Source organism: Acipenser ruthenus, chromosome 12 (genome assembly GCF_902713425.1).
Source record: "Acipenser ruthenus chromosome 12, fAciRut3.2 maternal haplotype, whole genome shotgun sequence".
Taxonomy (NCBI): Eukaryota; Metazoa; Chordata; class Actinopteri; order Acipenseriformes; family Acipenseridae; genus Acipenser; species Acipenser ruthenus.
This window is the reverse complement of record NC_081200.1, coordinates 848244-864775: the sequence shown is the minus strand read 5'-3', so window position 1 is coordinate 864775 and position 16532 is coordinate 848244. Positions and strand designations below refer to the sequence as shown.

The following is a 16532-nucleotide window of genomic DNA, read 5'->3' as shown; positions in this document are numbered from 1 at the left end:
CAAATTAGCAGTTCAATTAAGGGTCTAGTTCAGTAATTGAGAGCTCGGTTGAAATGAAAACCAGCAGACACGGAACCCTCAGGACCAGGGTTGGGAACCCCTGCGCTAAGGCGCTTGGGTACAGCCTCTTGTCTAGGGCTTCTCAAACTCCGTCCTGGGGACCCCCTGTGTCTGCTGGTTTACATTCCAACCGAGCTCTCAATTACTGAACAAGACCCTTAATTGAACTGATAATTTGCTTAATTAGACCTTTTACTTGTTTTCAGCTCTGACACAGTTGCAGAGTTCAAGTTACTTATCAAATGTTGTAGCGCACTTGCAATCTGCAACTGTTTCCCCTCACTGCTCAGTTTTTTTCGTTTGCATATATTGCCTCCGATCTTGCGGCCGTTTTGTCGTGCAGAAGAAAAGTGCCATTTTTATAAACGACACCCGCATTCACGCCGCATGACCTTTCTAGTAATGTTTAGTCGTTTAAAAAAATAATAAGGTTTACAGCCTAGGCTGCCGCTGTTTTCAAAAAACGCTCCATTTTAAGAATGTATCCCAGTATTAGCAGTCTGTCCTAGTAGTACCTACCCCCAAAAACCGTCTTTGTATTACACACAGACATCTGTGCAGCTCTATCCAGCACTCAGCAATAACACAACTTCAAACCAGTCGCTTCCCCGTGCAGGAGCACGCCATGTGAAAATATACCCGAACAGCATTATCGTCATATGCAACCAAGCGTTCAGATCTGTGTGTCTTTCTTACTTCTCATAGGCGTATAATGACAATACCGTCAAGTGCTCAGAGCTCTTCCTCTGATTCCATTACAAACACGTTTAAAACGCCACCAGCGGTATTTATAGGGGATGAATGAAACTGAGGCTTGTTGTGGCACTATGCCAGCTAACGGGACGCGCCAAAAACACGCATTTTGTGGGTGCAACGATACACATTATCGACAAAAGGAAACATATATTGCGCTTGTTGTCACTTCCAGGTCTAGTAAGTATACATCATAGTCTATTCTCAAATTCTATAAATAAATTCTTTCCGATATTTCTTTGAATATTAAAATATGAGCCAGTCCTGCTGGGAGCCGTGTCCCCTCCACACTCAGGTGTGTTGGTTTCGCCCCCTCAACCCTGCTGGGCGCTGTGATGTCACTGACAGAATGTGGTCGGTTTGGTACAAGTGAAGTTTTTAGCTTAACCTTTCCAAGAAGGAAGGGTGCCGTTTAGAAAATAGATAATAACAATAATAAGAAGAAGAAGGGATCGTAATTAGGAAATAAAACGAAAAGAAAAGGAAATGCCACAGTAGCAATCGGATAATACTAGACAGAATATCTCGCTTTTGAAAGAGACTCGGCGTTGAGGGATGTCAGCACAGGTGAAGCAAGCCGAGTTTTGTGCCGGTTAGTTCGGATTATTTTCTCTCTCTGGGGATGCTGTAAGAAAGCTTTCGCAGCAAGAAGAGTGTGTGTCGTTGTATTTTTTTCTTCTTTGGGTTGTTGTGTTCCCGGATGGTGGTACAGCTCTGAAAGTGTGTCAATTCATCTGCATTGTCGCTCTGCTGGGGAGTAGTTATCTGTTTATATCTTTCTTTTTTCAAGGTCCAAGCCCAGAATCCACCATGATCACCGAGGTGAGCCTCTCTAAATTACATCTTATAATGAGTAGTGTTAGTAGTAGTATTTAATATACACGGTACGGGTCTGAAACGCTGGTGGTGAATTGACACGCCTGCGTCTCTCTTGCGTTGTGCAATGCCCACAGTAATTAATATGCCGGAGTGTTGATAACGCAGCAGAATCACACATGTAGAAGGCAGCGCCTACAAAGCTTATTCACTTAGCAAACGATCCCAACAGTTTCCGAATAAGTTTAAAACAAGAGGGGCTGTAAACGGAGAAGGGTGGCGTTTTTGTTCAGTGGGGGTGGGGGTGAAAAGTTATGTTGAAAGTTGGCAGGACTTCGGTGAGAGATGTCGGCTTCTGCTAGCCCGCTTTCTTGTATTGTGAATTGCACATCATTATGGGTGGCTGTTTTGTAGGAAAAGCCGATCTGTAGAGCGCGTTTACTGCCCATGGTGCTGAAGAGGTGCCGGGCTTGTCTGTTAATATGATGATGTTAGACCGGTTCGTCTCTCTCGTTCCTTGGGTGACCGCCACACCGCAGACAGGGTTATGATTACCAGTCGCCATCTTAGCAAATAGAGATAGTAACAACACAGGGAGAAGGCGTCTGAAAAGTGATCGCCTCCTCATTGAAACCCTCTGAAGAGATCAGAGGAATGACAAAGAGGGGCAGCGTTCTCCCACAGCGAACACCACGCGTCTTTAGGAAAGGCTCGCCCTTGCTAAACCCTGCAGCACCAGCCACCCCACCTGGCTTATTGTCTGGCGATGACATGATGTGGACAGTATCTGTTGGTTCAGAAGCAAAGCAATCAATATATATATATATATATATATATATATATATATATATATATATATATATATATATATATACGTATTTTCTCCACCGTTTTGTGTGAAAGTCGTTTTTCACTAGTTAGTTAAGTTGCCTCGGTCTGTGTGCATTAAACGTGTGTTTGACATTTCAAACCTGTGCGGTAGGGTACTTTCTTTTTTTTTCTTACACGTTCATCATGTAGTTCTTGGTGATATCTGATCGCATTGCTCACTTCCGTATTTCTGTTAAGTGTTTTTATTCGGGCTGTGTTCAATTTGAAAGATGACAGATTACATGTTTTTAAAGCAGTGGTTTGTTTTATACGATATGCATTTAAAGCTGAACAAACATGCTGCTGTACGCTCAGCTAAATATCTGCTAACGGACCCATTTTGGTGCAGTTTGTCGTGCGTTGTCTTGTAATATCTCAACAATTTTAACATTAATCGGATATACTCGTTTCTTTTAAAGATAATAAACATGCAATGGCCTTTTGTAAGAAAAAAACGATTTTACGTTATATAAAAATAACTAACCAGTATTGGCGTTCCTGTCGCGACGCTTTGTGTGTCTGTTAATATGGAGTCCTGTCTTGAAGTTGAAGGACAGGTTACATTCCTTCACCGGTTCTTTGTTCGATAGCTCACCCAATTAAAATCATTTCTCGTTTATGATTGTTAAAAAAAAGGTCACAAGAGAAAGACCGAATAGCAAACGCACTATTTCTACTGTCTGTAGGTGTGCACTAAGTGTAGTTATAATATTGGAAGCACCGCGTCGACGATACGAGTTCATTACAGAACCGGACTGTACTGTTTGCCTACAATAACATCAGCCACTTCCCAGTCGATTAACATCGTTGAATAATGTGGTGTGATCTGTAGGTTTTCGACTCCTGTGGAAGTTGCAGTGATCGTGGATCGATCAGTCCGCGCAGATTAAAGTTTTGTGGTTTGCTAAGTTGTAAAGTCCCGTTTCTCTGTGTAGTTTATATAAAGTATTAAATACGGCCCTTCCCTTTTAAGAAGCTGATAAAGGAAGGATAAGGCATTGCTTTGTGGTTCCATTTTGTGTGCAAGCCAAGACATTAATGTTTTTATTGGCGCAACAGGGATATCTCAAACAAAGGCGGCTGTGTGCTTTATTTTCATTTTTTAAAACACGCTATCCGAAGCCTTGGCTAAGAACCTTTTTGGGAATTTGACGACGGAGATAAAAAAACAACGCCCATTTTATACTGTTGCAATCTCTTGTCAGGACTACGCAGATAGTTGCCATTGTTCATGTAAGGACGCATACAGTTCTGAAGCAGTTTCCGAGCGAATATTGAGAGGCGAGAATGTTCTGCTGAAGGGGCGTGCTGGTGTCGGCTCCACAGCTGTGTTCAAGACACGTCCTGCCTGTATAAAACACAAACAACGTGTTGAACTTGAAGTGATCCAAGCCCACAATAAAGTCAAATAACTCGGGGAGCTTTTTCATTTGTAGGTATTTTTTGCGATCTTCCTCTTAATATTCTTTTCTTGCCCAGTGTAAACACCGGCGTGTTTTTTCTTTTTTCCTAGAACAACGTAGCAATAACCCTGGAAGAGGTTGATTCAAGTTTTGTTAGGTGATTAAGATGTACAATAACCGGGTTTATTTCTAAACCGGGCATTTCGATGGGTGATCACTTGCTAAGGCAGGGTGACTGACTGCCTCCGCCTTTGCTATTTTAACCCATTAAGTGCCAGATCAAAATGTCTCTGGAAAAAATCGCCACACAAGCTGTGTAGTTGTGTAATTTGATACATTTACATTTTGACTTCACTTTTGCGGTTTACAAAATTATCATAACAAAATAGTTAAAAAGGAAATTTAAATAACAGATCGACAGATGCAGTTAAAAAAAAAGTATAAAATAGCCTGTCCTCAAATGAGGACAATGACACGTAATGGGTTAACAGTCTTTCGGGATGAAAATGTCCAGCAGGAAAAATGCACAGCTTTCTTTATTTTAAGACTCTGTTTAAAATGTCAAGTTTATCTCCTGGAACTGTATTTTCATTTTGGTTTTAGTTCAGTTGAATTTTTGCTCATGCTCAAATATACAAGTTGAATGAAGGTTGACTCTATGGTGCTCAAAGTTTCAAACCCATTGAAAATGGAATGTAAGCTTTGGTAAGCCAGTTTGATATTGTTCAAGCACAGTTCTGTAACAGGGATGCTTATCAATTTGCACCCGTGTCTGAAAGAGCAGGCTTGTCATTACACGCCTTCATCATGTGTATGCTTTTTATTTATTCTACAGCCTCCACAGAAGAGACAGAGGACGGTTGAAGACTTCAATCAGTTCTGCACTTTTGTGCTGGCCTATGCAGGGTATATTCCATACCCTAAGGAGGTACTCACATTGGAATTGCAATTAAACATTCAGCAGAAGCCTCTCTCTGTGTTCCCTGGCTGTCCGTGTGTGGGTCTCCTGCATGAGTGTGTCTATCATGGAAGCAGACAGTCTGTGTGTGGGTCTCCAGCATGAGTGTGTCTATCATGGAAGCAGACATCCTGTATGTGGGTCTCCAGCATGAGTGTGTCTATCATGGAAGCAGACAGCCTGTGTGTGGGTCTCCAGCATGAGTGTGTCTATCATGGAAGCAGACAGTCTGTGTGTGGGTCTCCAGCATGAGTGTGTCTATCATGGAAGCAGACAGTCTGTGTGTGAGTCTCCTGCATGAGTGTGTCTATCGTGGAAGCAGACAGCCTGTGTGTGGGTCTCCTGCCTGAGTGTGTCTATCATGGAAGCAGACAGTCTGTGTGTGGGTCTCCTGCATCAGTGTGTCTATCATGGAAGCAGACAGTCTGTGTGTGGGTCTCCTGCATCAGTGTGTCTATCATGGAAGCAGACGGCCTGTGTGTGGGTCTCCTGCATGAGTGTGTCTATCATGGAAGCAGACAGTCTGTGTGTGGGTCTCCTGCCTGAGTGTGTCTATCATGGAAGCAGACATCCTGTATGTGGGTCTCCTGCATGAGTGTGTCTATCATGGAAGCAGACAGCCTGTGTGTGGGTCTCCTGCATGCAGAGCACTGTACAGGGCATCTGTCAGTCAGTTAACTATCTCTGTACATTGTATTTCTATGATACATGAATGTATGGACTATATTGAACTCTCCAATTACTTCTCACTGCGCCGGTGTCTGTGCTGAGCAGTCTTTCTCTGTGTGTGTGTGTGTGCTCATTTATAGCGCTTTCTTGGTCAAAAAAAGTCCCCACAAGCAAGGAAACTCTGACAAAAAACGCAGCAGTATTTCCTTTAGCCCTGAACTTTCATTATTGTGCTGCCGCCCCTCCCCCAGACCCCTCTGGACTTTAAGATAAGAAATCTCCAGTGGATGGGAGTCAGTTTTCTTCGTTCGTTCGTATGCTGTTTGAAAAGCTGCGTGCTGCAGTGTAATTTTGGTTTTGTAAGTCATTCCACAGCGTTGGGGTCGCTGCGTGGAGTCCTCTTGTTCCGAGTGTATTGGGCAATCGTCAGTGACGTGCCTGATGGTTTGCTCCTCATCGCATTCGCAGCTTGCCGAGTCCTTGATCTTCCATTTCTGGAAGAAATATCCACGCCTCCCATACGTTGTTGGGACGTGGTTGAGAGCGGTCCACTGTCGCTGGGCAAGGAGAAACCAGGCTGTTCCTTCGTAGGGTCTTCCATATGCAAAGTCCTTATAAACACTATAACCAAATGTGTGTGTGAGTGAGCGTGGATCAGCTTCTCACAGTGTGTGTGTGTGTGTGTGCACACTGATCAGCCTCTCACAGTGTGTGTGGGTGTGTGTGTGTGTGCGTGTGCGCATGCTGATCAGCCTATCACAGTGTGTCTGTGTGTGTGTGTGTGTGTGTGTGAGCATGGATCAGCCTCTCACAGTGTGTGTGTGTGTGAGCATGGATCAGCCTCTCAGTGTGTGTGTGTGTGAGCGTGGATCAGCCTCTCACAGTGTGTGTGTGTGTGTGTGTGAGCGTGGATCAGCCTCTCACAGTGTGTGTGTGCACGGATCAGTCTCTCACGCTGCTCCTGTTCCTCTCCAGCAGGAGCCCTGGCCTCGCAGCAGCCTGAGTCCTCGGCGCAGCACGGGCAGCACGCTGGACAGTGACAGCTGGGTGTCCTCCCGCTCCTCCGACTCCCACACAGCCGCCCGCCACACCAAGCGCCCCAAGGAGAGGGCAGGGGGCCCCAAGCGAGCCCGTTCCGACGACGTCTTCCCAGGACTGCCTGCAGCCATCTGTGGGAGTCCTGCCGGCGTGGAGAAGGGCAAGAGGAAGAAACAGTCTGGCAAGACCATACCCGGTGAGAAGAAACAGAGAAGGAGGACTGCTGAGGGAGGCAAGAGGACCAGCCTGGGCAAGGTGCCACCCACTGCACCCATACCGCCTCCCCTCGGGAGTGGGGCAGGTATCGGGGTCCAGGTGCTGGGGAGAGCAGGGGAACAGCAGGAGGCTGGGCTGCGGGGGCCAGCTGCAACCCTGCTTAGCAGCACCAGGGTGCCTGGCCAGGAGAGCGTTGTAGAGCCCCTTCCCCAACAGGCAGAGGCAAAGCGAGAGTGGATACCCCGACCCCTCTGGGATCACAAAGTAACAGAGGCGGTGACTGAACGCCCAGTCGTGAAGGAGGAGAGGCTACAGATGATTGAGGAAGGGCAGCACTGGTATAACATGGGCCAGGCAGATAAGAACATAATGGACTGGGAAAGCAACTGGGAGAGTGAGAACAAAAAAACAGGGGACCACCACCACCACCAAGAGGAGGACACTATTGACCAGGAGAGTCGGGACTCTACTGTCCTGGAGTGCAAGGAGGTGAAAGAGCAGACGAATAAAGACGTTAAAGAACGCAAGAATAAGGACAACGCAAACCACACAAAAAAAGAAAAGGATCTTAGTGACCGAGCTGAAGAAAACAAACATGATATTGACCAGAGGGACAAAGAGACCAGTGAGCAGCAGCAGCAGCAGCAGGATAAGCTGCTCTTTGACCAGTGTAATAAGTGCAGTGATATTGACCAGGCTGATATGAGCAACACTGACCATAAAAGCAAGGCCAGTATTGATCAGATGAAAGCCGACAGCGCTGAGCCGGCGGGTACTGCCTCCCGCGAGGATAAGGACATTCTGAATCACTTAAATGAGGACTGCGTGGACAGGAAAGGTAAGGACAGCTTTGTCCAAGATGAGGAGGACAGCCATATCGACCAGGAGACAGGCTACCATACAGACCAGGACAGCAGCGATATGGACCAGGAGGACAAAGCTGGGGAGGACAGCGTCACGGACTGCTCATGTAAGAACCGTTCCTCAGGTCTATCTTCAGTATGAATGGGAGAGTCTGTGTGTGTGTGTGTGTGTGTGTGTGTGTGTGTGTCTGTATTACAGTCTCCAATACGTGGCTTTCATGCAAATGCAATGTTGACTGTGTTTGCATATGCCATAAAGCATGAACTCCAGATATCTTTTAAATTGCATGCAGTCCGGTACCTGCTAAGGAAGCTTGAACTCAGTAGCTGGGGCAGCTCTGTGAAGGTTCTCCCTGCACAGTGAAGGTATCCTGGTGTGGCACCCCAGTGATAGTCTTACTCTGAACCTGTAGGGATGATTGATGCTCTAGTGTCGGTGCTGCACACTTATCATTGGGAAGCCAGCGGGACCTACAATAGATACACAACTAGAGGGCTGTTTTGTAGGGAAATAATTAAACAGCCATTGCTAAAGTCTCAGTTTCTATGATTTCACATGTGCATTCTCATGAGTCACTCTTGTGTCTGGATGCAGCTGTTGAAGTTATTTTAATACATCTATAATATATGTGTGTTCATTTTTTTGTAGCTTTTTGCACAGAGAACACGTCAGCAGAAAACAGCAGAATGGAAGGTAAGTGCAACTCCTCCTCTTGCTGGGCTGTTGTTTTGCAGGGATTTCGAAGTCTGTTGGGTGGGTGGGGCTCTTGCTGATTATTCTTCTCCGCTGTTGTTTTTAAGCTCTGTCTTGAATTGGCCAGTGTGCATTGAAGTTAGAGGCAAGTGCACACCAACTGCTTTTCCTCTTTTGATTGGATACACAGGGCCCTTCCTGATTTAGGTCGAGCCTGGTGTAGCCAATGAAAGAAGAGGCTCGTCTCTGATGTATAACCAGCCAGCTGTATTCCTGTGCTGGTGTGTACCAGCCCTGTGATGTGTAACCAGCCAGCTGTATTCCTGTGCTGGTGTGTACCAGCGTCTGTAGATGGAGAGACCCCAGAGTGGGAGGAAAGAGTGGGGGGCAGGCCAGTAGAGCACAAATACATTTCCTCAACGAAGACCAGTCACCTCTAGCTGTGAGGCTTGTGTTGGGCACTACAAATGGGAGTGTGGGATTGAACGAGGCACTAATCTTCTTGTGTCTTCTCCACAGAGGACGACTCGTGGGACCTGATCACTTGCTTCTGCATGAAGCCCTTCGCGGGACGTCCCATGATCGAGTGCAGCGAGTGCGGCACCTGGATCCACCTCTCCTGTGCCAAGATACGCAAGTCCAACGTGCCCGAGGTCTTCATCTGCCAGAGGTGCCGGGACTCCAAACAGGACATCCGCAGGTCCAACCGGGCCAGGACCGTGTCCCGCAAGCGCTTCCGAGAGTAGAGGAGTGAACACGGGGCCGGGACAGGGAACAGACAAATACATTGAACTACAATGAGGCGCATTCTACTGGGAGGACTGGGCAGGTCCAGCAGACCACACAGAGGTTCACTTCAACCTGCCAAGCACCTGCAGTACAGCACTATACCCCATACATACTGCTGATGCTGTGCGTTAAGGGGGCTTAAAAGGGTGTGGAAGCTGAGGAAACCTTGCACAGGGAGACCGGGGGAGGGGGGGGGGGGGGGTCAGAAACAGACAATTCCAGAGGTCAAGGGTGGTAAAGGGGTACGGCCACATTCTAGACACGTACACACGCACACACTGACACACACACACAACCAGACACGCACACACACACAAACACTGACACACACGCACACACGCACACACATATGCCCTCTTGTGGGTTCTACTGCTATACCATGCCCTCTTCGAAGACAATCAAGCACAGAAATAACCAAACCAATGTGAGAACAGCACAGCACAGCACAGCACAGCACAGGCTGCCCGTTTTCACTTTGTTAGGCAAAGGGGCTGCAGCTGCACTTATACAGACTCTTTGAGATTCGATATAGAAACAAACACTGCACACTTCATCACAATGCTGACTGCGAGAGCGGCACTTACAAAGAGTAAACAGAGCCATGCCCTGGCCTGCCAGGCACATGGAGCACGAGATACTGTGGCCTCTGCTTTGATCTGCTTTGTGGTGTTTGCATCCTTCTGATTTCCTGATGCCTTGGATGAAGGCAGCTCTCAGCACCACAGCAGCGCTGGACACTTTACATTGTGAGCGCTCTTTGTTTTTATTGACATGGTGATTGAGCTACATTCGATCGCACGATTGCATTAACTACCTACAACCTTCTTTCAATAGCATTATAAGTTAATAGCACTATTCCTCCAGTTTGTGGAGTCTGCAAAGGGGATTGCAGTGTTGGTTGGCTGCAGTGTACTTCAATGGGTTTGTTGGTGAAAGGAAGTGTGTGTGACTCATGCCCATAGCCTGGTTCTGAAGTGCTATCCGTATCCACTCAGTGCCCAGGGTCCCCACGCTAGGTATCCCTGTGAATTCCAGAGGCTTGACCAGAAAGGATGTGCTTCACACCTCCGTGCCTTCCTCACAGTTCCTGATCAAGCCCCACGTCTGTGAGACTGATCCCGCTGTGTGTCGAGAGATGCAGCCTGTGCATGTCTAACCAGAGTACTTTATACTTCATGCTTTCAAAAAGAGAACAATGTTGAGAAAAATAAATAAATGACAAGAGGTCTGGTTGAGAAACATTTTAAATGTGTTTTTTTCTTTCTTTTTTTTTTTTTTTTTTTTTTCAATCCTGACTGGGGAGATAAAGTGCTATTTATTTGTGTGATGAGAAGCTATGCTCTTAAACCAGTAAGCACTGGTACCAGCCTCATTGGTGGTACTGGGACCGATCTCCTGCCTGTATTGCTGTTATTCTTTAGGGTTTGTTATCTGCGTCTTCCTTGTGAAAGAGGAGGAGGAGTCTCGGACACAGTTTTGGTTCCTCATTCAAAATCGCAGATGTTAAAATCTAGCGTGTCACTTCCTTTTTCTACAAAACCGGCACACCTCTTAGTGTAGCAGCATAACAGAAAATTCAGTTATTAGCAAAAAAACAAATTGGCTGCAGAAATAAACAGGACTGCTTTTAAATAAACTTTTGATACCAAGGAGGAAACGGCAAGGTGCCAGCATTGGCAAACAAAGCAAGATGCTTCGTCTTTGCCTGGGAGTCTGGAGACTGGAGAACCACGTGGAATTTGGGAGTGTTTTTTGACTCGGTATTTCCATTTTGAATCCAGGCCAGCCCAGCCGTTCTAAAAGGTCACCACGGTATTTCTACACAGCATTTCTGCAGTTTTCCCGTGCTTATACTATGCATTGACCCTGGTTTGCCGTGTTCATCACTGTGCTTTACCATACCTTGCTATTCTTTACAATGCCTCCCTATGCTTTACCATGCTTTCGCTGTGCTTCATTACACTGTGCTGTGCTTTCACCATGTTTGTTTTTTCTTTCTTTAATTTAGTAGTATCCAATTATTTATTTATTATTTTTATTTTATATTTTTAGCTCAGTTTAGCTGTGTTCAATGAACACACGCTGTCCTCCGAAGCGTGTGCCATTAGCTGGCTGCTTTTTTACACACTGCAGACTCACCATGCAGCCACCCAGAACTACAGCGTCGGAGGACAACGCAGCTCCGGGCAGCTTACAGGCAAGCTCGCAGGCACGCGGTGAGCCGAGGACACCTTGGCCGACCTAACCCTCCCTCCCCCCGGGCAGCGCTCGGCCAATTTTGTGCTGTCCAAAGGAAGCTCCTGTCCTCGGTCGGCAAAGGAATAGCCTGGACTCGAACCGGCGACGTCCAGACTATAGGGCGCATCCTGCAGTCTACGAGGAGCGCTTTTACTGGATGCGCCACTCGGGGGCCCCAGGGCTTGCTGTTTGACAGAGGACTCTGTCAGTGTCTGTGTATGGCATTAGTTCTGGTGGTCTCGGTACAGATTACAAGGTATATTCTCCTGCAGCTCGAATCTCTGGGTTTCAAAGCTTGATGCCTTTGATAAGAAATAGTTCAGTGTAATTCACTTTGGGGTTCTTCTGATCAGCCTGTACCGCGCTGGGCTGAGCGTTTTACAGAATCGTTATTTTCAATGGGTAACAAAGCGACTGCCCTTCCTCCTTCAGCTCCCTGATCTGCACAAAACAAAGTGACTGCCCTTCCTCCTTCATCTCCCTGATCTGCACAAAACAAAGTGACTGCCCTTCCTCCTTCATCTCCCTGATCTGCACAAAACAAAGTGACTGCCCTTCCTCCTTCATCTCCCTGATCTGCACAAAACAAAGCGACTGCCCTTCCTCCTTCAGCTCCCTGATCACAAAACAAAGCGACTGCCCTTCCTCCTTCATCTCCCTGATCACAAAACAAAGCGACTGCCCTTCCTCCTTCAGCTCCCTGATCACAAAACAAAGCGACTGCCCTTCCTCCTTCATCTCCCTGATCTGCACAAAACAAAGCGACTGCCCTTCCTCCTTCAGCTCCCTGATCTGCACACTGTTTTAAATATGCATTTTTATTATTGTTTTGTGTAATTATATATATATATATATATATATATATATATATGCAGTATTAAACAAAGATGATTTGAGCAGCGTGCGTGCGTGCATGTGTGGACTGAGGGAAGGGCTGAAATCGAATTGTCGTATTCCTCACATGTTTTTTTCCAAGCAGTTTTGTTTTATTTAAATACACTTTTGTATTCCATTAAATCAAAGAGGAACATAAAACACAAGTCAGCTCATAATGAAATATGTTTTTGTTATTTTCAAAAAGGCAGGCACAGTACAGGTTTGCAAGTTCTACACTCCTCCGACTCATTTCAACATGCACGGCATCTTTCTTCTTCTTAATATTAGTGGTGGAATCGTTTCGCTCTCCCTCTTGGATTGGAAAGTGCTGTGTTAAGGTGGCATGGCAGTGGATTTTGAGGATGGTTGAGGTGCAATGCACAGTGTATGAAATCGATCACAGTGTATGGGCACTATCTCACCGTGATGAATTCTCTCATCACAGAGCACTCCGAAATCTCTCTAGGGCAGTGCAGTCTGGTGCTCAATTACCCCCGGCAGTTAATGGTTCTGTTTTTATCGTTCTATTTTAATTCATAAAATCTTAGATGAGAACTTGTTTTCTGTGTCACATGTAACAGTGTGTGACACTGCAAGACTTACTTTTTTTTAATTTTACAAAGATATTTATTTGTGATATATCAAGATTGAGAGTTCATTTCTATTAGTTACACCATTAGTTCATTTAATCTGGTCTGGACCGGAGATAATACTTGAACAGCTATGGTAAAGGCCAGGGAAGTCCCTGTACTGTTGTGTGCGTATATACACAGTAAATGGGGATGGGGGTGGGGCGGGGCGGGGCGGACAACAGCTCGGCTGACAAACAAAGGAACAATTATAGATCTGGAAAAAAACAACATTCAGACACAGCTCTTTGTGATGAGTGCCAACAAAACAAATAGAACACGCCAGCCACTGGAAACAAAGACCTCGCCCCCAGATTGAAGTCTGCCCCTGCGTAATTCCTTCGCAACTGAGTGTTCAGGCTGGCCTTGTAAATGGAGTGTTTATTCCAGGCCAAGCTGTACTGGAGTGGCACTAAGGGAAGCAGAGTCTCTGGTTTGCTGGCTCAGGGTTTTGCATTCAGTCTTGCAGTGCTCACGCTATCATATGACTTTAGTGGATCTCTATGCAGTAATGTTCCCTATCTTTCTGACAGGGCAAGCTATCTAACTCTTGGAACCTAATTTCTGCAATCCCGCGCCGCCCCATCCTATGTGTTCTAGACTAGCCCACCTGCATTGACTGGCTTGTGTGTGTTAGTGGCTTTCCAGGGATGTCCAGAAGCTCCTGGTTTGGCTGCGTTGTGCGAAGCCTTGCATCTACTCCTCTCTGGACAGAGCTGGGTTCTGTCTCGCCAGGTAAGGCTGAACAGCGCTGGTGTAGAACTTCTCCAGCTTGTCTTCAGTGCGGTCCCAGAACTCCGGGTCGAAGTCCACCGGAGTGACGGCCATGTCTCTGGAGGTGTAGACCACGAAGTCTGCCCTGCGGAGCCCCAACACGGCCAGCTGGCACTGCACCTGGGTGTAGTGGGCGTGGCTCCTCTTCAAGCTGTAGGCGCCCCCCGGCTCTCGCTGCAGGCAGAAGGTCTTGTCCTCGCAGGCCTTCTTGATGGTGCTGTCCCTGTGCTTGAAAGGGCACTTGATCTCCAGGGAGCCCAGCGTCTCCCCAGTTTGAGCATCGACCACCACCCCGTCGGGGCTGGCTGCCAGCCACTGCTTGTCAGGGTGGATGAAGAGGCCGCAGTCCTGGACGAGCACCTCCCTCCCCAGCGCCCTGGACTTCAGCTCCTTGTAGCGGACAGCGGCAGCCAGCTCGTGCTCGATGCCCCAGGTCATGGCTGCCGTCTTGACGCTGGAACCCGAGCTCACCACAGAGCGCAGGTAGGACTGGGGTACCTCCTGGCTGCGCCCGTTCACAAAGCGGCAGTTTGCAATCTTATGGGCGTTGGAGGCTGTGATGCGGTTCCTGCGCTGCTTGAACCACTCTGGGTTCTCCCGCTGGCCCCTGGTTTCTACCTCAATGGCTGCCAACTTCTCCTGGTCAATCTTGCCCATGGTGCCCTGGGGCACAGGGGGAGGGTGGGCTCGGCTTGTTTGAGGGGAGGTTTGCCTGGTGCTGGTCCTTGCAGGTTTACTCTGGGCTGTACCGTCGCCCCCTCTCCTAGTTTCATCGGTTCTGTTCCTGGCGTATCTAGATGTCCCCTCCGATTCTGATTCGGATCTCCTGGTGGCGGCTCTCCTGGCATAGCTGGATTGATTCTGACAAGCACTGGCTGCTCTGCTTCTGTCCTGCACAGCTCTACCCAGCGGTGGACCAGAGGCTGGTGTTTTGACGTCACTCATTGGTGGCCTCCCAGGTTGTGGTGGGACTGGCCTGGATCTGCCGGGCGTGCGGCTGGCCTGTGCTGCCTGGGGCTTGGTGGAGGAAGTCTGCAGTCTCGGGGCTGGGCTCTCTGGTTCTTTCTGGACTCTGGAGGACGAGGCTCCTGGGCTGCATGGTTTGGCTGCTGGTGCCGGAGAGCCCTTCTTTGGAGAGGACTGCGTGGGCACTGCACAGCTACTTCCTTTCTTGGGGTGTGCCATTGGTCAACTTCCTTTCAGTCCAGGCTGGATTTCTACAGTTAGAGAGGAGACCGTTAACTTGCTCGCCTGAACTTCATAGACAGATATTCCAGATTTATCAGCTGTAAACGCCTGCTGACACCTTTTCAATGCATTTGCAAATTACGACCAGTGAAAACTGGCACTCTGACTACTAAGCAAACCTTTTTTCTTAGTCCTTCTTCCTAATAGTCTAATAACAATATTGTCAGTTCAGACTGAAGTAGCCACATTGTTTATATTTAAAGGGTGTTCTCCCGTTTCAAGCAGTCTATCTACAGTAAAAGACGGACCTGCAAGTCTACTCTTCAGGCTGCACTATAGAGAGGAGAACATTCTATCAACACATCCCCCACGCGCCGCCAAGCGGTTTCGGCTGGTATAGCAGCCCACGTACTTTACAACAGTAGGAGAAGTGAAAAAGAACATGTCGCTGCTTGTTCCTGTGCCTGCAGGAGGGAATTGCACTGGCAAGACCCGCACACACTGATACGCCTTGTTATACTGACATAATAGGAAACACGCCATGTTATACTGACATAATAGGAAACAATGCATGGCTGAAGTAATGCAGTAATAATAATAATAATAATAATAATAATAATAATAATAATAATAATACTGCTTAGCATTTTGGCACGTCCGAGATTTTACTGCGAATTCGTTTGCTAATTGTGTGTGTGTGTGTGCGCGCTGTACGAACGCGCTGTAAATCCGGATGTTTGAACTAATCCGGGTATTGCATGCCGTGCTAGATAGGGAACTAGAGTAACGCTGCCTTAGCAATGTTAAACTCAAGTCTGGCTATAGACTAGCAACCGATCAGTACAGCTACAGTAATCTAACAGTTGTAATAATTGGCATTCAATCCCCATTTCAGAACATGTACACTGAAAATCAGTTTATATCATATATATAACGTACTTACCAGCGTAAACGGAGCTCAGTGCAGATATTAAGAGCGAAGTGAAGTTCGCGTCGTTGAGGTCAGTTGATAATGATATAATTGTGTTCGTTTTCCATTTGAGACACCTCTGACTCATTCAGTACGAGCGTGCGGTGGAGTTTGTCAGAACACGTGATTTGCTCAGCACGGAACTTGTCATCGACTGTTCCAAACAGGCACACACGCACACACGCACACAGACTGTTAAAAGAGCTGTGACGGTGAGTTGCAACAAGTTATTCAAACGCTCTCAAAGCTGGGTCTCGAGCTCCATTGAGCACTTGTTAATTGTGCTCTTGCAGTGTCACATGGACTGCAAACACCTGCAATATGCAACACACACTTTAGTGTAAGCGCGCTGTCTTCTCTGCATGAGAACCGCATCAATATCAAGGTCTGCTATATATTATAAAGACATTTCAGATGGCTGTACCGCATCAATATCAGGGTCTGCTATATATTATAAAGACATTTCAGATGGCTGTACCGCATCAATATCAGGGTCTGCTATATATTATAAAGACATTTCAGATGGCTGTACCTCATCAATGTCAGGGTCTGCTATATATTATAAAGACATTTCAGATGGCTGTACCACATCAATGTCAGGGTCTGCTATATATTATAAAGACATTTCAGATGGCTGTACCGCATCAATGTCAGGGTCTGCTATATATTATAAAGACATTTCAGATGGCTGTACCGCATCAATGTCAGGGTCTGCTATATATTATAAA

At 46.9% G+C, this 16532-nt stretch overlaps 2 protein-coding genes across 3 annotated transcripts; one reads left to right on the top strand and one right to left on the bottom strand.

Moving 5' to 3' along the window:
• Window positions 1-1101: 1101 nt before the first annotated feature.
• Window positions 1102-10370, top strand: LOC117417104 (PHD finger protein 23-like). Of its 2 annotated transcripts, none has more exons than XM_059034261.1 (6): window positions 1102-1405; window positions 1604-1635; window positions 4738-4830; window positions 6508-7753; window positions 8296-8340; window positions 8860-10370. In XM_059034261.1, exons 1-6 carry the CDS (start codon window positions 1369-1371, stop codon window positions 9084-9086), a joined length of 1680 nt encoding a protein of 559 aa, XP_058890244.1. In that variant the 5' UTR covers window positions 1102-1368; the 3' UTR covers window positions 9087-10370. The 2 variants fall into 2 exon arrangements, with proteins under 2 accessions (XP_058890244.1, XP_058890243.1); XM_059034260.1 differs by having other exon boundaries at window positions 1103-1405; window positions 6505-7753.
• A 2046-nt stretch (window positions 10371-12416) lies between these two features.
• On the bottom strand, window positions 12417-15976 carry LOC117417105 (uncharacterized). The gene is made up of 2 exons (XM_034028902.3): window positions 15778-15976; window positions 12417-14863 (listed from the first exon to the last, which is right to left on the bottom strand). The coding sequence occupies exon 2, from the start codon at window positions 14829-14831 to the stop codon at window positions 13569-13571; it is 1263 nt and encodes a 420-aa protein (XP_033884793.3). The 5' UTR covers window positions 14832-14863; window positions 15778-15976; the 3' UTR covers window positions 12417-13568.
• Window positions 15977-16532: the final 556 nt, after the last annotated feature.

Coding starts and splice junctions, on each gene's coding strand:
- LOC117417104 (XM_059034260.1), top strand. CDS start 1,369: ATGTCAGCACAGGTGAAGCAAGCCGAGTTTTGTGCCG. Junction 1,406..1,603: donor GCAAGCCGAGTTTTGTGCCG/GTTAGTTCGGAT, acceptor TCTTTTTTCAAG/GTCCAAGCCCAGAATCCACC. Junction 8,341..8,859: donor AGAAAACAGCAGAATGGAAG/GTAAGTGCAACT, acceptor TCTTCTCCACAG/AGGACGACTCGTGGGACCTG.
- LOC117417105 (XM_034028902.3), bottom strand. CDS start 14,831: ATGGCACACCCCAAGAAAGGAAGTAGCTGTGCAGTGCCCACGCAGTCC.